Below are 23,552 nucleotides of genomic sequence, written 5' to 3'. Positions count from 1 at the left end.
CAAAAATGTGTTGTTTCCTCCCCCCTCTCCCTTCAGAGAAAAGTAAAAACAGATTAAGGAAGAACTCAAATTCACTCCAATGGTTTATTATACAAAAAAACCAACAAACACACCCCACTTCTCTGCTTCCCCTGTGTCCTGTCCATGTCTCCACTCCCAAGACATTCCAACATTTTTTAAATTCCTCTGCAAAGGAGCTCCGTAAGGTGAGATTGGGCTTGAAATGCCTCCTTGCACAACAAGACACAGTGTGTATACGAGTTTCACTTTCATCCAATTAAAGACAACAGAAATGCATAGGATTCCTCCCATCCATGTGCCCTGGGCTGAAAAGAATGAAGTACAAAAAACCCCAACGTAACCTTAGCAACTCAAAAGGACGGTACCTATACTTATTCTCCTAAAGGGGAGAAAATGCAGAAGACTCAGGATATTAATGGATGATAACTCCCTGCAAAGACACTGCTCATGAGCTTTACAAGTACAAATCTCCGGAAGTACAGTGCTTTCTCCTAAGTGTGTTTGAAGAAGAGCACACAATTTAATTTTTTGATACTAGATACCCCAAAATGATATTCTTATGTTCAGCTTTGTTCAAAGTAGATGCAAGTAACAGCTTATGAAAATGAACAGTTGCCAAAAAAGAAACTCTTCTACCCTATTCTGATTCATGAAACCGATCATTCGTAGTTTAAGTTGGTCATTCCAACCACAACTCTGAATTCAAAGAGAAACAGGCAGATGTTTGTAAACAGACCAAACCAGACCCTTGGGCCAAAGAGGTTACTCACAACTCACAGTTTCACGAGAAAAACACTGTACCACTTTTCCCTTATGACTGGGGATGAGAATGTTTAATTACAGCCCAACAGTGCATGTTCATCCTTATGGGTTAGGAGCCACAGGAAAAAAATAAAAGTTTCACCATTCAGTTTGAGAAATACCATAGAATTACAGAAAGGGCAAAAATCTGGGAGGCAAACGATTTTCAGTGAACTGAAGTAAAAATACTAGTTATATTTTTATTATCAAATTTGAGAGGTCCACTCAATTCTCTATGACTGTAGGGCAACCCCCCTGCCCCAAGCCCCTACAAGTATTCAATTAATATCCGCCTGATGAGGATTGACTAAAATTTCTCCAATTTCAAGCCAATGCTATGCCACCATTGACAGCATTAAAACACCATCTGCGGTTAGCCTCTCTGTAGCAGTTACAATCCAGAAAGTCCATGAGCAAAGTTCAAACAGCAGCAGCAGGGCAAGCATTACACCTTCAGTAGCTGTTACACACCAGCAAAGAAATCACTTGCTCGAACCCCTGGTTCTCAGGGCAGGCAAAGAGACTTCAACTCCCCATCGGTCCAGGTTAGATTTAGTCAGGAAATACAATACATTTAACACCATGTCATCAGTTTACAATTGCTTCTACCATGAAAATAGATAGATCCAAATGCAATTAGGAATTAAAAGAAAGCCAATTTCAACAAAAAGAATAATGACACGCAAAACACTACATGCTTCTAGTCAGTCATATCATCAAAGCTTTGTTTCTGCAATCCAAACAGGAACCACAAGCAAAATCTTAACTCCCATAAGCAATAAAATAACAGGGAGCTATCATTAAACATTTCACTCTCTACTCCAAAACTTTAAACCAGAGACTTGGCTTTGGCCTTTGACCTATCAAACCATCTACCTGAAGTTACAGGGCCAGCTATAGTGTGCAGAAGCTGGACACTACAAAAGTGCAACCAAAAGATAGGATTTCTGAAGGTATCTTAGAAAAATCCTTTTATTAACCTTCATTAGCTCTGACAGTGCATGAAGAATTTTGAGAGAAAACCAGGTCTGAAAATGAAAGCTAAGGGAAAACTGTTAGCCTCCACATTTTGAAAGGAGGGCAATTAGATATTACAATTAGAAATTTAGAAACTGTAAAGTTAAAAATAGGAGGGGGAGAGGAGGGGGGAAGACCAGAGATGCACATTTTGCTACAGTGTTCTTCAAGTCATAAGCAGTGAAGACGTTTTTGCTGATTTTGTTAGAGAAAGCATGCAAACTTTAATATTAAAAAAAAAAAAAAATCCAAGACAATTACTTCTTACCAGTAACAAACTGGGTTCCAGGTCTAGCGTTTCTCCTACAATAGGTGAGGACATCAACAGCCCTAGGGCAGCACAGGTAGTGCACCGTTCTATGACCTTCCAAGAGCACTGGTGTGAACTCTTGTAGGGGAAAGACAGAACTAAGACAAAAAACAAAACCAGAAGAAGTTATTAGCATTAGACTACAAGATTACTGTATAACAGCGGTACATTTAAGTCCCTTCCCTCCAAACTCACAGTTGTAACACCCCTATTTATGACCTAACGAACCCCCCCCCAAAAAGTTAACTCAAAGCACATCAATACATTGCAGGTAATTAAAGCCTGGTTTTTGCAATAATAGAAGGAAGAATTACGCCTTAAAAGTATGGGGAAAAAAATTCTAATTTTAGATACTAAAACTTCAAACAGATCCTTGAAACAACAGTGTTTCCTGTTTGGTAACTTTTCAAAACATACTCACTTTAATGACTTTTTAAAGAGACATTTGTGGCCTGAAGGGCACTAATTCACCTTAACTGACCTATCAAATAGTGAGGTTAAAAAGCTACCACTACAACTCCTGAAAAAAAATCAAGTTTGCAATGGATTATTCAAGACAATTTCCTCTTGAAATGTTTAATGACCAGTTTCTACTGGCTGATGCCATTCAAGGTTAAAAGACTAAACAATCCCAAGATTTTGAATATTCTGTATCAAATATAGATGCTTAGGTAAGGCACATTCACAGACAGACTTCTGGGATAAAACATTAAAGTTTACAATTACAATGTATAAAGAATAGGAATAGTTCATCTACACATAGTGTCCTCACAGATAAAAAACCTTTAACTATTACTATCATCTTGTACACCTGTTTTTCTTACACAAAACACTTATTTTCTTCAGAATAGCACATTCACTACGGTTACAACACCTAACTTCAACTAAAACTTCTGACTATACTTCAACTAAAACTTCTGACTATACTTTATTCAAAAATTTATACTGTTTATACACCATTAGCTGTTATAGCAAAGTATTTGCCATATATTTCTGATCTCTGCATTTCAGACATCTCTAATATACAGATTAGCGCTCTCAATGAAAATAAGCTATAAATCAATACTGTTGATTTCAAGACTGACCTTCTGTAGTAACAGATTGTGAAAGAAAACATCAGAAGATACAAATTAAGAAAGCTTTTCCAATACTAACTAATGTCATTATAAACGGTGAAATAACTTATCTAATAAACAAATGAAGTAATAAGGAAAATCCAAGCATTCTTATGGCAACAAGCAGAACTGTGAAAATCTTGAAAACAAGTATGACCCAAGTGAAGCAAATACCATTGACTTTGTTCTCAATTTCTATTTCAGACTGCCAAGTCTTGCCTTCTTCTAATTCTGATTGCTTCTCCATAGCAATTGTTTTGGCTAGCTCTTTTTAGTTCTGTTATTTAGACAGTTAAAAAAATAAAATGGGGGAGGGAGGGAGCCAGACCAACACAGACACATGGGAAATTACTCTGTTAGAAAAGCGTAAAAGTAATGCGTAGTTTCACTTAGACTTAGGACTGTTACTGTTCAGACTCTCATTTACACCTCTGCCCCAGTGTCACAAAATGAGCCAGAACAGTCTGGTAAGAATGGTAAAGCTGAGACCTATGTAGTTCTGCAGAGCTCTTCATTTTTTCTTCCTGCTTTGAGCTCTGCACCTGTTTTCCTCTTCCAATTGACCAGATGAGAACCAAGTGACCGTGATTAACAGAGGGAGCCCTACCACAAGGTAGGAGCAGGAGAATAGCCAGAGGTACTTCTTCAACTTTTGCAGTTGGGTAAGATTTCTAAACGCGCCTTTGTTATCAATGTTATGTCAAATTTTATAAAGAACTTTAAGTCCTCATGACAATGTTGATATATATCCAGCTACTCTTTCTCTTTCCCTTGCCACATTACAAAAATATCTTTAAATGCTGAGAACTTACCAATCTTTGAAAATGTTTCCTGTTAGCAAAAATAAACGTCACAATGTTTCACAGCTGGATAGTGCATGATTTAATGAATAGAGGAGAATGGTCTCTGGTAACAAGCTCCAACAGGTTCGTCAGATGTCCTGTATTTGGGAAGGGAAAGAATAGGAGGCAAAAATTAAAATCTAAACTTTAACTTAATATAAAAACCTTCAGTGTCACATAATTAGAAGCCACAGTTAAAATAACTGCATATTTACAAGACTGTTTGCCATCTCGAACAAGAAATATTCTGATATATAGGAAATATATTCCAATACGCTCTGACATATAGGAAAAATTCTTTAGCCCTTGTGTTAAGTTAAAGAAAGAGCTTAACATACAAATTTTCAGACTTTTAACAACTTCTGACTATGCTTCCAGACAGAAGTGCTTTGGAGAAGTCACTGTAAAAAACAGTACTTTATATGAGGATTTCAAACTATTTTAACAATAGTTTGCTCTAGTAAACGTCGTAAAGTTTCAGTTAATGTTTCTGCAACACTTGCCATTCACACACTTTAAATGAGGTTAGTATTAATCTAACCTTATAGTTACAGTGATTCCCCTCCAAACCAAAATATTTGCCTAAGGTTACAGAAAAATTATCTGTCTGCATTATACAAAAGTAAGATACTTGAGTTCTATTCCCACCCAACGCGACTGAATCACAGCCTTCAAAAGCCAGAGTCATCCTCAAGTTAAACAGCAGTGTACACAAATGTACTAACTAAAACAGTTTGCTCCTCTTACAAGAATTTAAAAATTTTGAAAAAAGAAAATCCACAAAGGTACAGAAAAAGATGCAAATACCTAACAGAAGGTAAAAGTTTTATCTTCCATGCCTGTAAAAGCTATGCAGCCCAAAATATAATATTCCAACTGGGAACAATTTGCTAATACAACAGGATGCACCTTTCCTTACAGGGCACTAGGTGTATTTCTAGTTCAAAATGCTTACTTGCAGTAACATTTCCACTGCACTTTGTATTTCCTCTCCATTTCACTTACTCATTTCCCTGCAACTTCCAACTCTGTCCATGCGCTTGTCTCTTCATCCTCTCTCTCCATCATGGTACAGAAACAGTTGCTCACATCATTCCCCTATTTCTGATCTCTGTTCTCTCTTTCTCTCACCTGGCTGCACCAAGAGACGATCCAACTCTACCCACCGCCACGGACCTTGCAGAACGCAGTAAGAACGCAGAAGAGCTAGCCAGCACTTAAATAGCAAGCACCTTGCAGGGTACCAGGCTTGAGAAGTCTGGTGATATCAAAAAATGTAAGATTTGAGCTACAGATATATCTGCCACACTAGCAGTGAAATTAAAAAACACCTTGAAAAAATCTGAATGCCTATGGCTAGTATTGACACTTACCTGTCCAAGTGCCATTAGATCCTACAAGATCTTAAGCTTCCACTTTAAAGAAAAAAAAAAAAAAAAAAGTCGCAAAAGTAATCTAACCAAGATGACTTTGCCCTTGTGCATCTGTTGGCCCCAAAAAACAACATAAAAAGCATCTTAAAAAAAAGGGGGGAGGATTAAAGAACTGCAAGCCTATCACACCGGGAATTGCCCTGAAGAATGGTTGCCCCAAAACCTTCTCATTGGTTTTTGGCTTTTTAACTAGGGGATCTTTGCTAAAGTTCCCAAACTCAGTACATAAAAAGGGAGGGAGCCAAAGAAGGAGGAAGAATCATTAGGTAATTTTTAAAGAGAAGTATAGCAGTGGGAGGAACCGAGGGAAAGAGCACCTAAGAGACAGAAAAGACACATAAGGAGTCAGGAATAATCTAAGAGTAAAAAATCAACGAGTGCAAAGCTAAAGATAACATATGAGGTGCTCTGTGAACAATCTGATTTCGTTTGTGTAATTCGTGGCACAAGCACTTAGTGCCTTGGGTAAGTATCCCTTTTTACTTTTTAGTAGAAATCTCATAATCCAGATTTGATCAACTATTATTAAGGGGAAAAAAAAAAAAAAAAAAAAGGTGGAGTGAAGCCAAGAAGGATACAGTGGTAATAAGAAGGAAGTCAATAAGCTAGCTTTATATTTAGCCACCACCTCATTCTCCAATACTACAGTGGCAGGACTTTTAGGAGTACTGCGTCCTGACTACTTCGTTCATCAGTACTTAAATTAGTTGGTTTCGGGTTTGGGTATTTTAAGCACCTAATGGCTAATACAGACCATCAATTCTTCTGTTTTGGAGCATGATTTGAGCACTAGTCAGAAAGGTATTTCCTCCAATGGTGTATTAGTGCGGAAGGTGCAAATTTTGTTTAACCCTTTCCTCAAAGAGGGTGAACTAACCGCCTGAAATATCAACTCTTTCTGCAGAGGAGTTCTTCACAAGGTGAGAAATACCAGGAAGCAAACTCGCTTGGATGGAATAAGCAGTTTGTTCAACACATGGCGAGGAAATAATTAGGAAAGATAACTACATATTTAAGTATACACAGGTATAAACATATTCCTTATACTCACTTTTCTATGTAGGGTTCTTAAGCAGCTAAGTTCCTGGCACACACTCTGACATTCTTGTTACTAAGTTTATTTTAATCCATACACAAGCTAGTAGCTGTGTTTGTAGAATATTTCTGATGTCTTGCTGCCTCCCTCCATTACCATGACCCCAACTCAGTTTTACTGTAAAGCGAATGCTAGGCAACTTCCAACTTTTGCAGAATGCTCTTCTTCCTGAGTGCATACACAAGCCAAGTGAGTAACAGGACAGAAAGGATCACCACTGCATGGGCTGGAATAAAAGCAAGCCACATCCCCAAAAAGCAAGGCAAAAAGGTGAGTTTCAGCTCCAACTCGGCATCTACCTGTTACATTTCAGCAAAGCTACTGTTCCTCTCCGCAGCTGCACCACCACTGGTTCCATTGCACATGTACATCCTTACCTACGCGCAACAAAACACCGCAAAGTGGAACACATTTCCATCTAATTAGAATTACTGTCAAGGATCTCCTCCTGCCTGCGAAGCACTCGGAAGCTATTCAAAACCAACATTTCAACAGCAGTCTGATGCTTCTTAAATATATGGGTATGAAAGAAAGTTAAAGCAACTGTTCAGAAAATAACTGCACCACAGCTAACTTGGTAAGGGACAGAAAACCCCACCCACGAGCCTCTGAACTCCACCGTATCTCATAGGAAATTCAGCAAGGACTTCACACCAGTTTGCATTTATGAAGAGTAATTGGTTTTACACAACTATGATTTTTCATCAGTATAATAGAAAATGTTTTGGAAGAGCCAAGAGAACCCCGGCAGCCCTGCTTCACAGAAGGGGAGGCTGATAAAAAGCAGTTACAATACCAGTACGTTCGATCAACAGCTACAGGATGGGAACGGAATCCCAAGCAGCTATCCCTCCAAATTGGACATCCTTGTGCATCCAAATACACCAAGGCAGCACAAACCAGAAAACTACTGAACCGTTCAGGGAAGTTGGAGATTCTTTCCTCTTGCATCTCAAGTGAAAGAAGTCCCGCAACAAGCGATACACGCTTTAATTTCTCATCCTGCCTGAAGGACTAAAGGTCTAGAGGGAATGGAGAAAACCAACTACTGAAGGTTGTATTTAAGGGGGCTGTAACACAAACGTATTGCCTAGTGAAACAAAAAGTCCTCAAGAAGGAATAAAGTAAAGTTTTGAAGCAATAAATTTTAACACTGGAGTCCTGACTGTCATTGTACTTGACCAAAATCTCATAAAAACGCTCACGGGGATCCTTAGGCAAGGAGTAGCATCGCAGTACTTCACGCAGACCAAATACCTCCCTCTATCTCACAGCTGTGGTAGGTCCTTGTACTCTCGCCTAACGTGACCCCTGCTATCTACAGACAACCCCACAGCATGCTTGCTTTCACTATTAATACATTTTAAGTTTCAAATATCACACACATAAAACACAGGTAAGCTACGCACTTAAAAATATTCAAGCAGGTCGTAAGCCAGAAGCAACATACAAACACGGTATTAATCCTTTTGTGCAAAGTGTCAGAATTTTCTAGGGTAATGCTCGCAGCCAGGAACGGACACGAACCGCTGGCTCCTGGGAATTATAGCGGACATGTGGGATAACCATTACAACTGCAGGTAGCTCTTCACAGACTTAAACTAAGCCCTCTCTTTGCCCTTTTGTTTGCCCATTAAACTAAACACACAGGAGCCAAGCAAAAGCCCTGTGAATGCCTTTTACCAATTTAGGGGGAGTCTAGAGAGCGTTACAGAGTGCTCTGGAGCAGCCAGGAAAACCGGCATGAACATGAAGGGGAAAATGTCCTGGGAAAGGTTGAGCTGTTTATGAAATAATTCTGCTCTAAAAGCAAGCAGTAGCAGTTTGGATTGGGTGTTAGCCTGCTGCTGGGAGGACAGGAAACTTTACTTAGAAACTTCAAAAACACGTATCTAAAAAAAAATCCACGCAAGTGGATAGCAGAGACAAAAAGAATATGCTCGACCTCACAGCAACACAACACGTTACCAGAGGAAAAGCAGGCGTATTAACAGCAAATAACAGATCTTTCCAACATGAGGCATTTTTCCTTTTGACGGAGTACTGCTGAAGGGGGGCTGCTAAACTGGTTTTCCTCTAAGCACTTCCAGTTTAAAAAAAAAAAAAAAAAAAAAAAATCCTCTTGCGAAGAACATATCCACTGTTGTACAACTGTCCCAGAAAACAAAGACCACGGGGAGAAAGTGGCCCATTTTCTTCAGTCTCCAGGAACCCCGTGTACAGGTCATGTTTTCAAAGGCTCAATCCTACACACTCTAGAACGAAGCAGCATTTAAAGTATATGAATAAACACCTAACGTTAGGATTATTAGAATACCCCATTTTTTGGTACCACACTAAAATTGACTCAATTATACCAAAGCTAACATACAGTCTATGAAAACAACTGCGAGAGAAGTTTAGCTGTGAGTGAGTTTCCCCCTCCTGGACAGGCTGCATCAAAAACAAAAGACTAGTTTTCTGTTTCAGTTACAGTTATCCCACTAGCGTACCAAGCCACGCAATAATTTTCATGAACGTATGTTTGGGAGCTCCCCTAAATACTGTTTTGTAGCTCTCCCTCCAGCCCATGGGACAGGCTCCTCTACCCATTTCTTGTCAGTTCCCAAAAAACACCTTAAAGCGATAATTCCTCAACACATGTTGAAAATATTGTGACTAATAATACACTCCACCCATTTTTTCCATCACTAAGGATTTCAAAATATAAAACTTGACAAACACCAAGAGAAGCTAGACGGAATTTAGAAGGAGAAAGTCAAATTTTACTTCCAATTAAAAGATGCTGTAAAAACATAAAATGTTCAAGCAAGGTATTGATAAAAGCGGAAGAGCTATCCAGTCACAGCAAGCTTCTTCCTCAAAATTATGTTTTTCTCACTCTTCTTGGATAACGTAGCTTTTCCTTTTAATCTTCACAGGGGAAAAAAAAAAGGAAAAAGAAAAAGAAAAAATACGCCCTCCCCTTTTTGAGAAAATACATTTAATGCATTAGTAGCAGGGCTGCTGTATGTACATAGAGAATCCACACTTGTAATAAATACTTGATCGAGTTCAAGAACTGAGACCTAGATCTATATTACAGTGACTAAATGCTAAAAATGATGCCAGTGATGCAATTAAAATGCATGCAAGAACTTTGGTACAGGTGTCTACAATACCACTGTTTGCTAAACACATCTCCTAATTAGCATGGCTTTAAACAATGCTGATAATAATCCGGTCCTGTAAGGCTTGCCAAATGAATCATTGAGATTGCAAAATAAAAAGCATGAGGAATTCATTAAAGAGCTGTTAAACTCTCCTTTGTTTATCTTTCCCCCGTCAGGTGTAAAAATAAATAAATATTGGTTTCTATCTCCGGATTTCATCCGAACACTCAGCTTCACAATAACGCGCCGGTGAAGAACCTCCTCAGGAGGTACCAACATTTTTTTTCCCTCCGTTTCAAAAGAGAAATCCTCCCACTATTACAGTCCTGAAAATCTGCTCCATTCTCTATTTGTCATCTGGGATTGAGTTATCAGACACTACTTGTATTACTTTGGGAACTGACATGTCTATTTACAGAGACACAAAGGCAATCCAGCAGCACAACCCCTTCTTTTACCAGCACCTTTCACAGCACCTCTCCTTCTCCCCTCGGCCAAATTTTACAAACACTTTTTTCTGGGGAGGGGGGGAGGACACCTCACTAGTTTCCCAGCATGACAGAAAACATTTCCAGCCACTTTTGCACTTGTTACAGCCTTATGAAAAATCACCTCTATCCCCCCCAAAGGAACAGCGTTATTTTTTCAAGGGTTTTTTTTGTTTGTTGGGGTTTGTTGTTTTTTTTTTTTTTTAAAAAAAAAGAGGGTCACTTCCCCCATTTCAGCCTGCAATTAAAATGGAGGCAAGGCCAGGCGATCTATGTCTGGCTTTAGGGGGAGACAATAACCCAAAACAGGCCTGGCTTTTTAAAAAAAAAAAAAAAAAAAAGAAGAAGAAGAAGAGGAGAGGGAGAAAGAGAAAGAGAGACAGGCAGAAAGAGAGAAATACAACATGCTTCACCAGTATTATTACCTCATCCCTTTTTCCAAGCAGTTTTGAACCACACTCCTGACAAACTCTTGGTCCAACTTGCACGGATGCTGGTTTTTAGGGGGCGGAAAAGGTTTTAATGCTGGAGCCGGGATTGAGGCTGGCTATTCGCAAGTGGAGCTGCTGTTAAAATGCCCCCTTGTCTCTTCTCCTCTCCCTTGAGCTGGGTGTTGACGCAGCAGAAATTACCAGCTGGAAAATTCCCCTTTTGGAGGTTACGGGGAGGGGGGGGGGGGTGGGGGGGGGGTGGTGGAGGGGGGGGGCGGGCGGAGGAGCGAGGGGAGGGCCGGGGGAGGGGGGTTAAACCCTGCCACTTACCAAGTTAAGCCATCCACCCACACCAAAATAAGACATCGCGTCCCAAAGAAGGCACACCGTGCCCCCCTCCGCGGGCAGGGGAGCGATCGGGCCCCCCGCTCCCCCCCGCGACGGGCGGCGGGGCTCTGCCCACGGCGGAGGAGGACGAGGGGGGGGGGGTGCCGGGGTGGGTAGGGGGTGATAATAACGATGATAATAAATGAGACGGGCGGGGAAGAAGGGGGGGGGGGGGGTGCTCCCCGCCGCCCCCGGAGCGCTGCCCGCCTCGCCTCGCCTCAGGGTCGGCGGGGATGGGGGCGGCCCGCCGCTGCCGCTGCCTCAGGGGGCGGGCGGCCATGGCGACCCCCCGCTCGCCTCAGGGAGAGGAGAGACGGGGGGGGGAGGGCGGGAAAAGGGGGGGGGGGCGGCGGCGGCGGCGCGCTTACCTGGGCCCCATGGAGGAGAGCGGGGTCTCGGAGCGGCCGGAGCTGTGGCTCCGTCGGTCACTCCGTGCCTCTCCTCCCGGGTGGGGAGGTGGAAGGGGAAGGGGGGAGGAGGGCGGGGGTGTGTGGGGGGGGAGAAGCCGGCGGAGGGGAGGGAAGGGGGGGGGGGGAAGGCGGCGAGGGAGGGGGGGGGTGGGGGGGGCGCCCGGGCGCGCTCCCGCCGCTCCCTCGGGCGCGCGGGGCGCGATCCCGCGGCGGGGCGGCGGGGCGGCGCCGCGCGGCGCGTGCCGGCGCTTGCCCCCGCCCCTTTTCCCCCACCGGCAGCCGAGGATTGGGCGGCGGCGGGCACGGGCCTCCGTAAGCACCGCCTATTTTTCCCCGCCCTCCCGCCCTCCCCCTTTATCCCTTGCGCCGGGGGAGCAGGGGGGCGCCGCCGGCGGCTCTGCCACTGCCGGACACCGGAAGTGAGGGAGGGAGGGAGAGGAGGAGGGCGGGCGGGGGCGCGCGCCCGGGCTCGCCCGCGCGGGGCACGCCGGGACGGCGCGGTGACAGGGCTGAGGCGAAGGGCGGGAGGGCGGACGGACGGACGGACGGACGGTTTTCCCTCGGTCCCGTTCGACCTCCCGCCTCCCAGGGGCCGCCTGGGTTCGTCTCCTGCTTCCCCTCGCTGTGGCGGCAGGTGCGCCTGGCCCGAGGAAGGGACGCGCCGCTGCGGCCGGTCGTTTTCCCCTCGTTGGGGGGTGAATCCGTCCGTCCATCCATCCATCCCCTCAGGCCCACCGCGGCCTCCCCGGGAGCCACGCCCGGGTGAGGGCCAGGAGCTAGGCGGGATGAAGGACGAAGGGTTTGCTGATCCCGGTGGGGCTGGCCGGGGCTGTGCTGCGGCTTCTTTGGCACCTTGCGGGGCCGGGGTGGGGGGGGGGGAGAAATCACTTTCTGCTCTCTTAAGAAATAAGCTGTATTTCACACAACCCCCTAGAGAAAAAAAAAAAAAAAAAAGATCTGCAGCCCTGCAGACTTCAGAGCCCTCTTGACTTGACTGGGCAGCGGGGCACTGGCCTGGCTTAATGGCTGGAGGTCTGGAGAATGAGGTTCTGCCGCGGCGAAATGGAGATCATAGCTCCTCGTCGGCCGTCAGATCCGGGGATGAAAAACCTCTCGTTGCCACAAAGGGCGGGATTTTGCCCTTTTGACTGTCACGCTGAGGGATCTGACAGAAACTGCCCTATATTTCAAAGGACAGAGCTTAACAGCACAGGATAGGTCTGGAGCATGGAGGAAGTCAATGTTGATGGTACGATAGCTGTGGCGAGCAAGGGAATCGTTCTTGAAATCTGTGCGGTTGTTGGGATTGTGAAAGCAGGAGCTGGTCCCACAGATAAAACGTTTGCAAACTGTTCACAATTTGCATACTGTGATTGTGCCCACAATTGGGGTAATACATGTGCGAGTAACTGGGGTTGGCCATTTGTTCGCATGGCTAACTGACTTAGGTGTGTCATCACAGTAATTGCCTGGATAATTGTGTGCCTAAGGTTTAAAAACTTCCTCCGTGGTTTCCTTTCCCTCATCCTAATATATTTTCTTCATCTCTGGCTTTCAAGTAGGCAGACCTACTGTTGAAACCTTGGAGTTGACTTTTATGCTTACTCTTTATTCAAATCCGTTTCTACAAGGTGCTTTTAATCTCTAGGACGTCCCCTCACAAAAAGTCTATTTTCCACTTTTTAATCTGTAATTTAAATAAACAGATGTTCCGTCATGTGTTTTCCTCCCCCCCATTTCCTCCTACATACCCTAAATACCTTTAATTTTGAAAAGACTATGAATAAACCTGATTAATGAAAATGAAATGTCTTTTAACTCCAGCGTGTTTCTAATTACCTCTTTATTTTATATTGCGACAGAGTCCAAGCACCACCTTCCTAGAAAGAGTTCCATTAAAATGCAAATGAAGACTTTGCAGAAGTTGTCTGTTAATGCAATGAAGGACACAGTTTCTTAGACTTAAGCAACACTAAATCGTCGCCAGGCGGGGTTTCCCGCTGCCGCCTGCTCTTTCTGCATGCGCAATCCTGTGTGTTTGCCGCCTCGTACGCACATTTTCCAGTCTCTGTCACCTGTGGGTGAAGAACACCGGAACTAAACAGCCAAAATCCCTTTTCCACCCTAAATGCTCAAGCCGGTTTTCGTGTGGAGCTATCCCCCCTGCGCCTGCAGGTGTTAAATCCTTCTGCGCTTTAAGTCTTTCTGGTTTTTTAGGCTCCACGATGAATTGTGAAGGTTAGAGGGGCTGATTGAAGGTTAGAGGGGCTGATTGAAAATGGAGCTATATCTTTATGCAAATATATCTATTTTGCATGAAATCTATATTATACCTGGTTGCAGCTGTAAGCTCTCCTGCCTTTCCTCACTCCTCCGTATTTAAGACCGAGCTCCCTCTGTTATCCCAAAGCTCCTCGGCTTCAGCACGTACGTTCCCTTCCTCTCCTCCTACCCAGGGTTTCTTCCTCAGGTCTTTGTTGGAAGAAAGTATTTATTTATGTAGTATTTATTTGTGTGTCAGGCTGGGCTGACTCCCCCAGAGCAGCAGCAGCTGCAGCCTGGGCACTGCCCTGGGGAACGCTCTCCAAGAGGGGGAGGGTGGCGGCAGGCCGAGTTTCCCAAAGCCGTTCCGCACAAAGGATTTCAGGAGACTTGAAAAGGTTTAATATTCTTTCACCAGTCACCGCCCTCCCTCCTTTAATTAGAAGTTTGTATTGTATTTGAGGTAACCACTGCAATTGCTCAGCCTGTCCTTAGAAGAGAGGTGGTTTCTCCTCATAAAGAAGGAAAGAACGTGTGTGGAAAAAAGAAGAGAATAGGAAAAAAGACGAGCTGGAGGAAAAATTGGGGTAGTTCGTGTGATTTTTGGTGGGCAAAGTGCCATAAACAAGATGCGCAAAGGAGAGCTTAAAAGCGTAACGATGCACCTCTTTGGAGAAATGTCAGGGATTAAAGACCGTGCGTTTCCAGCCCGAGTCGACGTCCTTTGCGTGCCACTGTATCACAGATTTCATCAAGGCAGAGACCGCCAGAGGTGAGGACTTTAGTCGCACCACTGATAGTTTTTAGCCACTGGGAAAACAGCTAAAAGTCATATTCCTGTAGCACAAGAGTACTTGGAATTGCTCCGACATGTTGCCTTTGCTTTCTTTATGAAGAGCGCGTGAACGTACTCCCGGCCACCAGCACAGCCGAGCTGAAGCCACGTGCCAACGCTTGGTTGTCTAATCGCCGTCGCTGGCTGCGCAAATTAGGCGCATGTGGACTTGTGTGCGTGTCGTTGAATTCTGCCGCCTGCTCGGCGTCCCTGCACCTCTGTGATCGCTCACTAGACAATCTCGGAGACCTTATGGGTGCTAATAAGCCAGCCCTCGCCTGCACCATCCTCCCGCTGTCCCCTGTGCCGGGGTAAGGTGGGACCGGACCAGGGAAGAGCGAGAGAGGAAAGCTGCCTGGGTTGCTGCATTAGTATCGTGTCCCATTTGCAAAATCATCAGTAATGCTGAAGCACTCTCATTGCGGCTCCTCTCTCCAGCTCTGCTCTACCTTATATTCATCGCAGTTGGAGGAGATTTCACATTTGATAAATTAAAATGGTTTCTTGTGTGTCCTTGTGATGTGGTCAATTTGGAAGGACGTTGAGAAAACCCGAATGGCCTAATTACTCAGGTTTTTTCCCCCTACAAAAGTTTTGTGCTCTGAAATAGAGGTACAAAAAAAATCCTGAGTGGTCTCTGATCTGTAAGCTCTGCTCGCAGTGATCCCCATTTTGTGTCCACATTCTGTACACGGTAGGCATGGATCTCCATCACCAAAGCCTGTTCTTCCCTAACTACAGCAGGAAGAAAGCCGTTTCACAGGGCTCTGCTCCTACCCCCCACGGCAGCTCTGGATCCCTGAAAATCCTGGGACCATCAGCTTTGTCAGCCCCATGGAGAGCAGCTCGCTGGCATCAGAGGAAAGGGTTAAAGGACCCACATTCCTGTCCCTATTGCTCCGATCAAAGGTCAGGCAGTTCTTTAGGTGAAGGAAGGGAGGGAGGTGGTGTGCAGCCCTGACCAGGTCATTTGAGGAGTAAACCACATCTGAAGCGAGCTAATGAAGCAGTGTTTGTCTCTCTCACAGGCACATACTCCCGGTCTGTGCCGGGCAAGTTAGAATTCCTTCTCTAGTGGGAGTGAAGATGTCGATTGTATTTTTTCCATGATGTGTATTGAGGCATTTGCTAGGTTGTGGGAGTAAACACTTGGGGGAATTCTCCATGAGCTAGCAAGGGCAAGTCACAAGCCTGCTAAATATGGTGAATGAAGATTACAAAAAAACCCTGGAGAATAAAACTCCCTCTTTCCACCCCATCTCCCCCCCACCACCACCCCCGCATATATTTTCTCATTATCGTGCACTGCTGTTTCACTGCTTGCCGGGTAAATCCATTGCCATTTGTGTGACTAAACACACTGCGCTGCTTTAGGTTTTATTTTCTGTACTGAAGGGCAGCACTGGGGTGGTCCTTCACATCTTCACCACTAACCGAGATGCACTGCACCGTCCTGCTAGAGAAAGCAGAGACACCAAATATTCAACGGGGGGGAACAGCAGGAAATGCTCTCAGGTCTGTAAATACTTGAGGGGGTGAGAGATGATGTTCATGTACAAAATATTTGACCAGCCGCATCCCACTGACCTCCTTTGGTGCTGCTCTTGAAAGGGATTGGCCGGAGTCAGAAATGGTTGATCTTTAATGCTCCAAAAATACATTCCCTTTCAAAGCCTCTCAAGTGGAGAAGCATCCAGGCTGCCAAATTTGGTCCCCACTCCCAACTCCTCATGGCCTGGCTGAGTGCAGCTCTGGGGTGTTCGTTTAGGTTCACCCAAAGCTATAGAAGACAGTAAGGATGAAAGGTGCCAGGGCCATGGCACAGGGGGGTGACGGAGCGTGTGTAGGGGGGACAGCAGCAGGCTCTGTCCCCAAACCTTCTCCTAGCTGCTCCGTCCCCACTGTCCCCGGCTTGCTGCCCCGGCTCCGTCTCATCTCTCGCCTGCTCTCTTCCCTGGGGTGGCCCAGCAGCAGCCAAACCCTGGTTCTGCAGACCCCGTCGGGAGCCTGGAGCCCACCTGGGGCACCTTCCATTCCCACCCAGAAGCCGCTGGTCACTTCGGTGCTGGTCCTAGCTCAAGCAGATCACTGTGCTACACTGACATCGCCCTCCTCCTGCAATAAAGGATCTCTGTTTCCTTTTTGTGAGCTTGGGCTCTTCTTAGGGTTGCTTTCTGCTGTATTTTACATCGTAGTGCTCTGGTACTTCATCCCTTTAGCAGGTTTCCTCCTTTCCCAGCTATGGATCCGGAGCAGCTCACCAGTCTGCGTTTCGGGTGGTACTCTTTAACCAGATCTTCTTCTTTTGCAGCTCTTGGCTGATGTTCGCCTCTGTACGTCTGGGAAGAGCCAGTGCCTGGGCCGTGCTTTCTCCCGAGACCAACAGCACAACATTGGCATGTTTAGAGTAAATTTTGATCCTTCCTCCTCCAGTATCACCGTCCTTCACGCCTGCAGCCTTTCCTGGCCATTACCCAGGGCTCACACCAGCCCCTTTAGAAACAGGCAAACCCATTTTTCTTTTCAGTAAGACACAAATAGAGACATTCCCACAGTGCTGGTCCTTCAAAGTCTGATTTAGCTCTCAGTTAAGCTCAAGCCTTTTTGCTACAGCACCTCAAACTACTCAGCATTTAAGAGAGATTTAGCTGAAATAAATCCCTCTGTTTGCAAAGGTTTTGTTTTCTTCAGAACCCAAAGAAATTGCAGGGCTGCACGCAATTCCTTTGTTTCATGCAATCTGTATAAATAGTGCGTGCAATGGAGCTACGCTTGAAAAAGGGAGAAGCAACAGTGAAAATATATATAACTACTGAAGTCTGGGAAGTGTGGTTTGGGGTTTAGTCAGGCAATTGGTAGTTGTCTAACGATTCAGGCCACATTCGAGGTTTAGCTAGGTTAAATACGGTAAGTCAAGTTTTGCTCTCATTTATGCGGAGCTCGGGCTGACACTCCAGCGGGCACAGTCTGGCCCTTTCTTTCTGGGTGAATTAACCCCACCTCTGTTCCCGTCCCCCTCGGCTCGGGAGGGATGGAGAGCTCGCCTGTGTTTTGCTCCTGCTCCAATGCTTCTTTTTGGTTTTACCTCCAATGTCCCGGATTTGCTCAAACAGCTCAAATTTTGGAGTCCCACGCAGGGCAGCGCCTGGAGCTGAGCTGCAGTTGGGGTAGCGGCAGATCTCTGCGATTGCTTCCCATTCGAAAATAATAACAAGGAAAACTAGGAGGACCCTGGCGAAACATTCGCAAAAGGCTCTTAAGTAAATAAGCATCTTGCACGATATTTGAATTTATATTAAATTGCTTGTCGTGAGGAGCGATGAGGCTGTCAATAAATTAGTTTATATTAGAAGCTACTGGAAGGCAGTTAGCAGCGTTTAGCACCACCAAGCCATTCCGTGAGCAGCAGTGCTCGTGACGCCTGGTTCCTACCGACCTGCGAGCCGTCAGGGTCACGCCGGTGGCCGTGCATCGCAGTGGGCAGCATCTTCCTGCTGCGACACCCACGGCTGCCCTTCCCACCTTCCCACCCTTCCCAAAGGGAAAGTGGCTCATTTAAGTGCAAAAACCCTCTTGTTGGTGTCAATGACACATGTATAGGTGATGGGTGTCCACCGTGGGCATTTCACAGTGGTCTCCGCTCTCTCCTCCTGGGTTTCTCCCTGCTCACTCCGACTTTTCTCCTCTGCCCGGAGCAGCCTGGCTGGCTGACGTGACCTGTAGCCAAAATCCCGGTGCTGCCCGGCCCCAGGCAGAGCTCGGCCGCGGTTCCCAGCCCTTCGGTTCCCGCAGGATTTCCTATCTGGGCAGAGCCGGGGTCGGCAGGGAGGGGTCCCGCCGGGCACCCCGCAGCCCCCAGCCCTCGCCCTGCTGCAGGAAGGGCTGCCGGCTGCGCAGGGTGGGGAAAGAAGGGGAGAGGAGGAAAATGGGGAGTCACAGGGGGGGGAGCAGCCAGATATGGCTGGGATGGAAACGTCAGGCGGATGCAGCTCCGGGCCAGGGCTCGGACCTGCGCCCCGGTCACTTCCCTCGTGTCGCCCGGCCAGAGTGGTTATGGGAACCCAGGGATGAAATTACAGCCAGGGAGATCCAGCACCTGAGCAGGGGCCGGGCTGGCTCCGGCAGCACACGGCAAACGGGCGGCGGAAAATCCTTCCTGCAGCCAGCCGCCCTGGGGAAGATGTTTCCTCTTCTCTGAGCAGGCAGGGCAGAGCCCAGCATCGCCCCGGGGCCGTGGCCAGGATGATATCAGGTCCAGAGGAGTGCGGGGGTCTGGGGGAAGACGGGCTCTGTGTCCCCCAGAGCCTGACTCTGTTACCAGGACACCAGCAGTGATGAATGCAGCCTCCTCTCCGCTTGCCTTCGTCCCTCGCGTGTGCTCAGCCCCATGCGGGAGGCCTCTCGCCCGGCCGTCGCGTCTGACCCCATTTCAACCATTGGATGGGAAAATAGTCACTGTCTGGATGAGCCCTGAAGCCCGTCCTGGCCGGAGCTGTGTCAGCAGCACCGGCACCTGCACCCAGGTTTGGGGATGCTCCCAAGCAGAAGCAGAAACATTTTCTTTCCCCCTGGATTTAGTAGTTCCAAACCCCTCCAAAAATGCCCGTGCTCTCTTCTCAGCTCTCTCCTAAACTCAACCCACTCGCTTTTACTACTCCTCCGGGAGTTTGTCCCTGTAATGCATTACCTGCTCCCTGCATTGCCACACCAACCCTGAGCTTCAACTCCTGCCCTCAACTGCTGGAGCCGGCACCGGTTCAAGCAGCCCCGTAGTGCCTGCCCTCTGCACCCCTCGGTCAGATCCTGCTCCATCCTTGCTTTTCCCGGATCTGCCGGCATAACCTCCCCCAGCGCCTGCAGCCGCCGCCTTGCACCGTGTTCCTTCATCCCCAGCCTCCGACGTTTTTTTGGGGTGCAGGGAGCGGAGCTGCCCCGGCAGACGGGAGCTCCCGGCCCCCCTGGGGTCATGCCAACCTCCCAGGTAGGGTGGGAACACCCTGGCCCCGAGCCCCCCCCGGGCATCCCATGGGCACGGGCAGGGCTGAGACCTGCGGGGAACTGGGGAGGTCCTGCCGCTGCCGGACCGGGACCCTCGGAGGGGATGCAAGTAAACCCCAAACCCCGCTCTGTTTTTCCCTTCCCAGGCTTGGGTTAGTGAGCAGCAGACGCTGTGTGGTTTTGGTTTAATCTGCAGGGAAATCTTCACACCTTCCTTTGCTCTTTTCCTTGCCAGCCCCTCCGCCTGCCAGCACGTCACCTTCGCGGGGGCAGCTGCCCATCTGGCGGCAGTTGCGGCTTTTTTTAAACGTTTCCCTCCCTCCCTCTTCCTCCCCCACCCATGCAGCCCCCTCTGCTCCTCCTCTGCTCACCCTCACGGGCACCTTTGCTTTCTCTGTGCATCTCTTGCTGGTGCAGCACCGATACAGCTCAGTGGGACAAGGGAGGATGGAGGGATGCTGCGCCGGTGCCGGTGCCGGCTTGGATTTCAGCCTCCCAACCTCCAGCAAGGACAGTTACATCAGGAGAGATGCTCCCAGCCTTGCACACACGCGCGCAAACCCTGCTTCTCTGCCTGGGGCTGGAGGTGTCTCTCCTAAGGACAGGGTTAAGGCAGCAGACACGTTGCCTCCTCTTTCTGCGAGGGGTTAGAAGGGGTATAGCCTGCATCCGTGCAGATGCGAGCTTGTTTATTCTTACCAGATAGTTTGATGGCTTTATCTGATCACAGGTTTTCCTGAGGAAGGAAGGGTGAGTCTGAGTCACTTGAAAATGGGGGCCCTTCATCTCTGGGTATGACTGGTGGGGCCATGGATACTCACAGAGCCCCGGGGTGAGATGTGCTCCCGGCGCTGGCGGCTCTCCAGCTTTCGCTCCGCCGCGCTGGGTGGGCATTGCCACGGTCATTAATAAATGCGAATCCATTTATTCGCATTATTCGGGAGGGGAGGGGGATGCTGCGGTGTGGGTGTTGGAGGAAGCGCCCAGGACTCGATGCCGCGGAGGGAAGCGCGAGATCATTTACTGTGTCCATGCTGTGCAAGGAGGGGAGCTGCTGACATGATGCCCCCGGTGCAGAAAACACCATCACAAGCAAATTGAAAACAAGAGATAAAATCTAGCAGCAATTGATAAATTCAGCTGAGAGACAGGTTCATGTCCTCCTAGGAGAAAACCCAGATAATTAAACTCCCTTGTTCTGCTAATGCCTTCGGTAAGGGGCTGGAGGAACCAGCCGCTGTGAGCTCATCTGCTCCTGGAGTGCCGGAGGGCAGAGGGGTGCTGGAGGGGCACCGGCACCCGGCTCACCGGGAGATGGGGAAGGGCAGCGGGTGGAAACAGCTCCGGCTCCTTAAAACCAGGGAGCTGGGCTGGGGGCTGCAGCGAGCAGGGGCCGTCCTCTGCTCCCCAACCCCACCCGCACACCAGCATCCTTCCCGGCTGCCTCTGTGTCTCAGAAAACAAATGAATTTTCCATACGGTGCCCTCAAAGCACTCGCATTCTGTATTTTGTGGAAACCTGGGGCTTTCGAACCTTTCTGAGCCCAGCCAGGCTCCAGAGAGGGGAGCGGAGCAGGCGATGCCGAGCTGCTGAATGCACACAGAGCCGGGCCCCTGGGGTCCAGAATTAATAGGACAGAGCAGGGGCTGTTCCCTGCATGTTTTATTTATGGGAATCAGGCCAGTGAAGTTCCCTCAGCTCACCGAAATAGTCACATCGCCTCTGCTTTGTGCTGCCCACAGCCGTGACCTTGATAAATGGGTCAGTGCCCGGTCCCTCCGCCCCGCACGCCCAGGAGGATGCTCGTCCCACGGGGGCTGGCTGGACTCCCTCCCCGCCACCCCCAAAACTTGGTGTTGACGTGTCCAAGCACTTCTCATGAGCACCGGTGCTCCTGCCATCGGCAGCCTGCCTCCACTGCTGGCTGGCTCTGCCCGTGGCAGGAGTGACCCGTGAGAAAGGACCCACGGGAACTCCACCAAAAATCCCCCAAACACCGAGTGGACACCCCCCGCTCCCCCTTTCCCAGAACGGCACACACCAGGAGCCGTAACCCCGGCACCGAGGTGACATTTGCCTCTCGCACCAAACCAAACCCCTGGGGCACTGGCTGGCAGTGAGGCTGGAGACCCCAAAACAGGAACCAAAAGTGGAGCTGTGCTTGATGTCTTTCTTTTTTTTTTTTTTTTAACCTGCATTTTTTAGCCATTTCCTGATGCCAGATTACAGGCATGGCCTCACCACGCTCACCGCCGCGACGGTATCTCCGCCGGTCCCGCTCGGCAGCCCTGGGGCCACCAAAGCATCCCCACGGTGGTACCCAGAGGGGAGAGATGCTGAGCCGAGGGTCAGATCCTGCCGGGGGGGAAATCCGAGCGTGCTCCCCTGATTTATCCCAAGGAATTGCGGGTTTGCATCCCAAGAATGGGGCGGCAGGAGGAATGCTTCACCGGGCAGCACCTTTGGGTGCTTTCAGCGCAAAGGTGGGCAGCGCCGGTGCTGTGCCGCAGGAACGGGCAGGGGTAACCGGAGAGGAAGCGGCAGCCGAGTGGCACCCATCCCCTCCCCGCTCGCACCCCAGCTCTGCACAGAGCCCTGCTGCAGGCAGCTCAGCACCCTGCCCGCGGCTGGGGGTCTCATCCTGACCCCCTGCCTCCGCCGGTCTCCTCCTGATCTCAGACTGGCTGGGGAAATTGCAGAGTAAAGCCACGGAGCCCAGTGGAAACGCATTAGACTTGCATCAGCGCCGCTCAGGTCAGGATACGGCCGGGCTGGATGGTTCCTGTTAGCAGGGGCTGGGGAGGCCCTGGCTGCCCTTAGGCAGCCGCCTCATTTCCTCCGCCCAAGAACATCAATAAGGTAGAAAATGGTATAAAACACATGATGTGTTTTGGGCAGGCGAGGGTGGGCTTCACACCACGCGTGCAGCATCTCCCTGCTCCCACACCGTCCCGGATTTAACCGGGAGAGATCTGAGGTTCGGCACAAGCGCGGTGATCGCTCCGGGCAATCCGTGTGATTGCTGAAAGCGCCTTATCGATGTCTGTGTTTGGTAATTACGGAGCAAGGTGGCTTTCCCAGGGCTGCCGATGAGTCAGTGGCAGAGCTGGGAGCAGCACAGTTCCTCCTCTCCCCACCCTCCGGCCCCGGCACAGCATCTCCCTCCCCACTTCCTTCCCTCGCCGATAATTAGCCGGGGTTGATTCTCCCGCAGCCTTCGGCTTCGCGGTTCCCAGTGATTTCTCCCGGCACAGCGTTTCCCCGGCCAAGTGCTGGGAGGGAGACATGAGACCCGCACCCACAGCAGCTCCCACCGCGGGAAATGACCACGGGCGGCCCCGGGAGCGGAGAACCGGGAAGGCGTTTCCCAAAAATCCCATGGCTGGGAGCAGTCCGGGCCAAGGGGCAGCGGTGCCCTTTGCCAACACAGGAAATCCTCCCTGAGGCTCCTGAAGCCCAGGGCGTCCGTGGAGCATCTCGGCGGCTCCAGGCTCTGCCCTCCCTGGGTTCCTCAGCCCGGGGCAGCGATGGTGGGTGCGGGCAGGGGGTCCCACTCTGCCATCCCACTCCGGTGGGGGACCAGCAGCCGGGAGAGGCTGCAGACCGGCCTGATGTTTGCTTGCTGTGAAACAAGGGCAGCTCCCAGCTCGGCCGGTCCCCAGGGAGGGTGAGTGGGGACGGAGCCCTGCGGAGCCCGTCAAGGACCTTCGCGTGGCTGCCGCCGGCCGAGGCCAACAAAAGGCTCCGGCCGCCCTTCCTGCGGCTCCCGGCGGAGGGACCGCTTCCAAATTCGCAGCCCCACCCTGACCCCGACCTCGGCCGCTCCGGGTCCTTCACGGCTCTGGGTCCTGTGCAGTGCCAGGACCCCCAGGGCTCGGCTTGCTGGGGCGGCTGAGGCTGGGGCAGGGTGGTGGGATGCCATCGAGCCACTTTGGGATCCCAGGCGCTGGCAG

The 23,552-nt window shown here is 49.0% G+C and overlaps 1 protein-coding gene across 8 annotated transcripts in view; it reads right to left on the bottom strand.

Annotated features, from left to right (window-relative positions):
* The window catches only part of ZBTB46 (zinc finger and BTB domain containing 46), a 60,829-nt gene extending 49,243 nt beyond the window's left edge, over positions 1 to 11,586 (bottom strand). For 4 of the 8 annotated variants that reach the window (XR_012649115.1, XR_012649116.1, XM_075021422.1 and 1 more), the window contains exons 1-4: positions 11,462 to 11,577; positions 10,701 to 10,881; positions 4,077 to 4,204; positions 2,108 to 2,247 (exon numbers count right to left, since the gene is read on the bottom strand). Coding sequence is in view for 6 of the 8 variants with exons in the window: in XM_075021422.1 (XP_074877523.1) it covers positions 2,108 to 2,161 (54 nt within the window). In the remaining 2 variants the exon portion in view is untranslated. Of the gene's footprint in view, positions 1 to 2,107; positions 2,248 to 4,076; positions 4,205 to 10,700; positions 10,911 to 11,036; positions 11,404 to 11,461 lie in introns of those variants that run through there. The other 4 variants (XM_075021430.1, XM_075021441.1, XM_075021450.1 and 1 more) reach the window with 4 other exon arrangements.
* Between the last annotated feature and the right edge of the window lie 11,966 nt (positions 11,587 to 23,552).

Source organism: Buteo buteo, chromosome 2, assembly GCF_964188355.1.
Source record: "Buteo buteo chromosome 2, bButBut1.hap1.1, whole genome shotgun sequence".
Lineage (NCBI taxonomy): Eukaryota > Metazoa > Chordata > Aves > Accipitriformes > Accipitridae > Buteo > Buteo buteo.
This window is presented reverse-complemented; position numbering and strand designations above follow the sequence as displayed.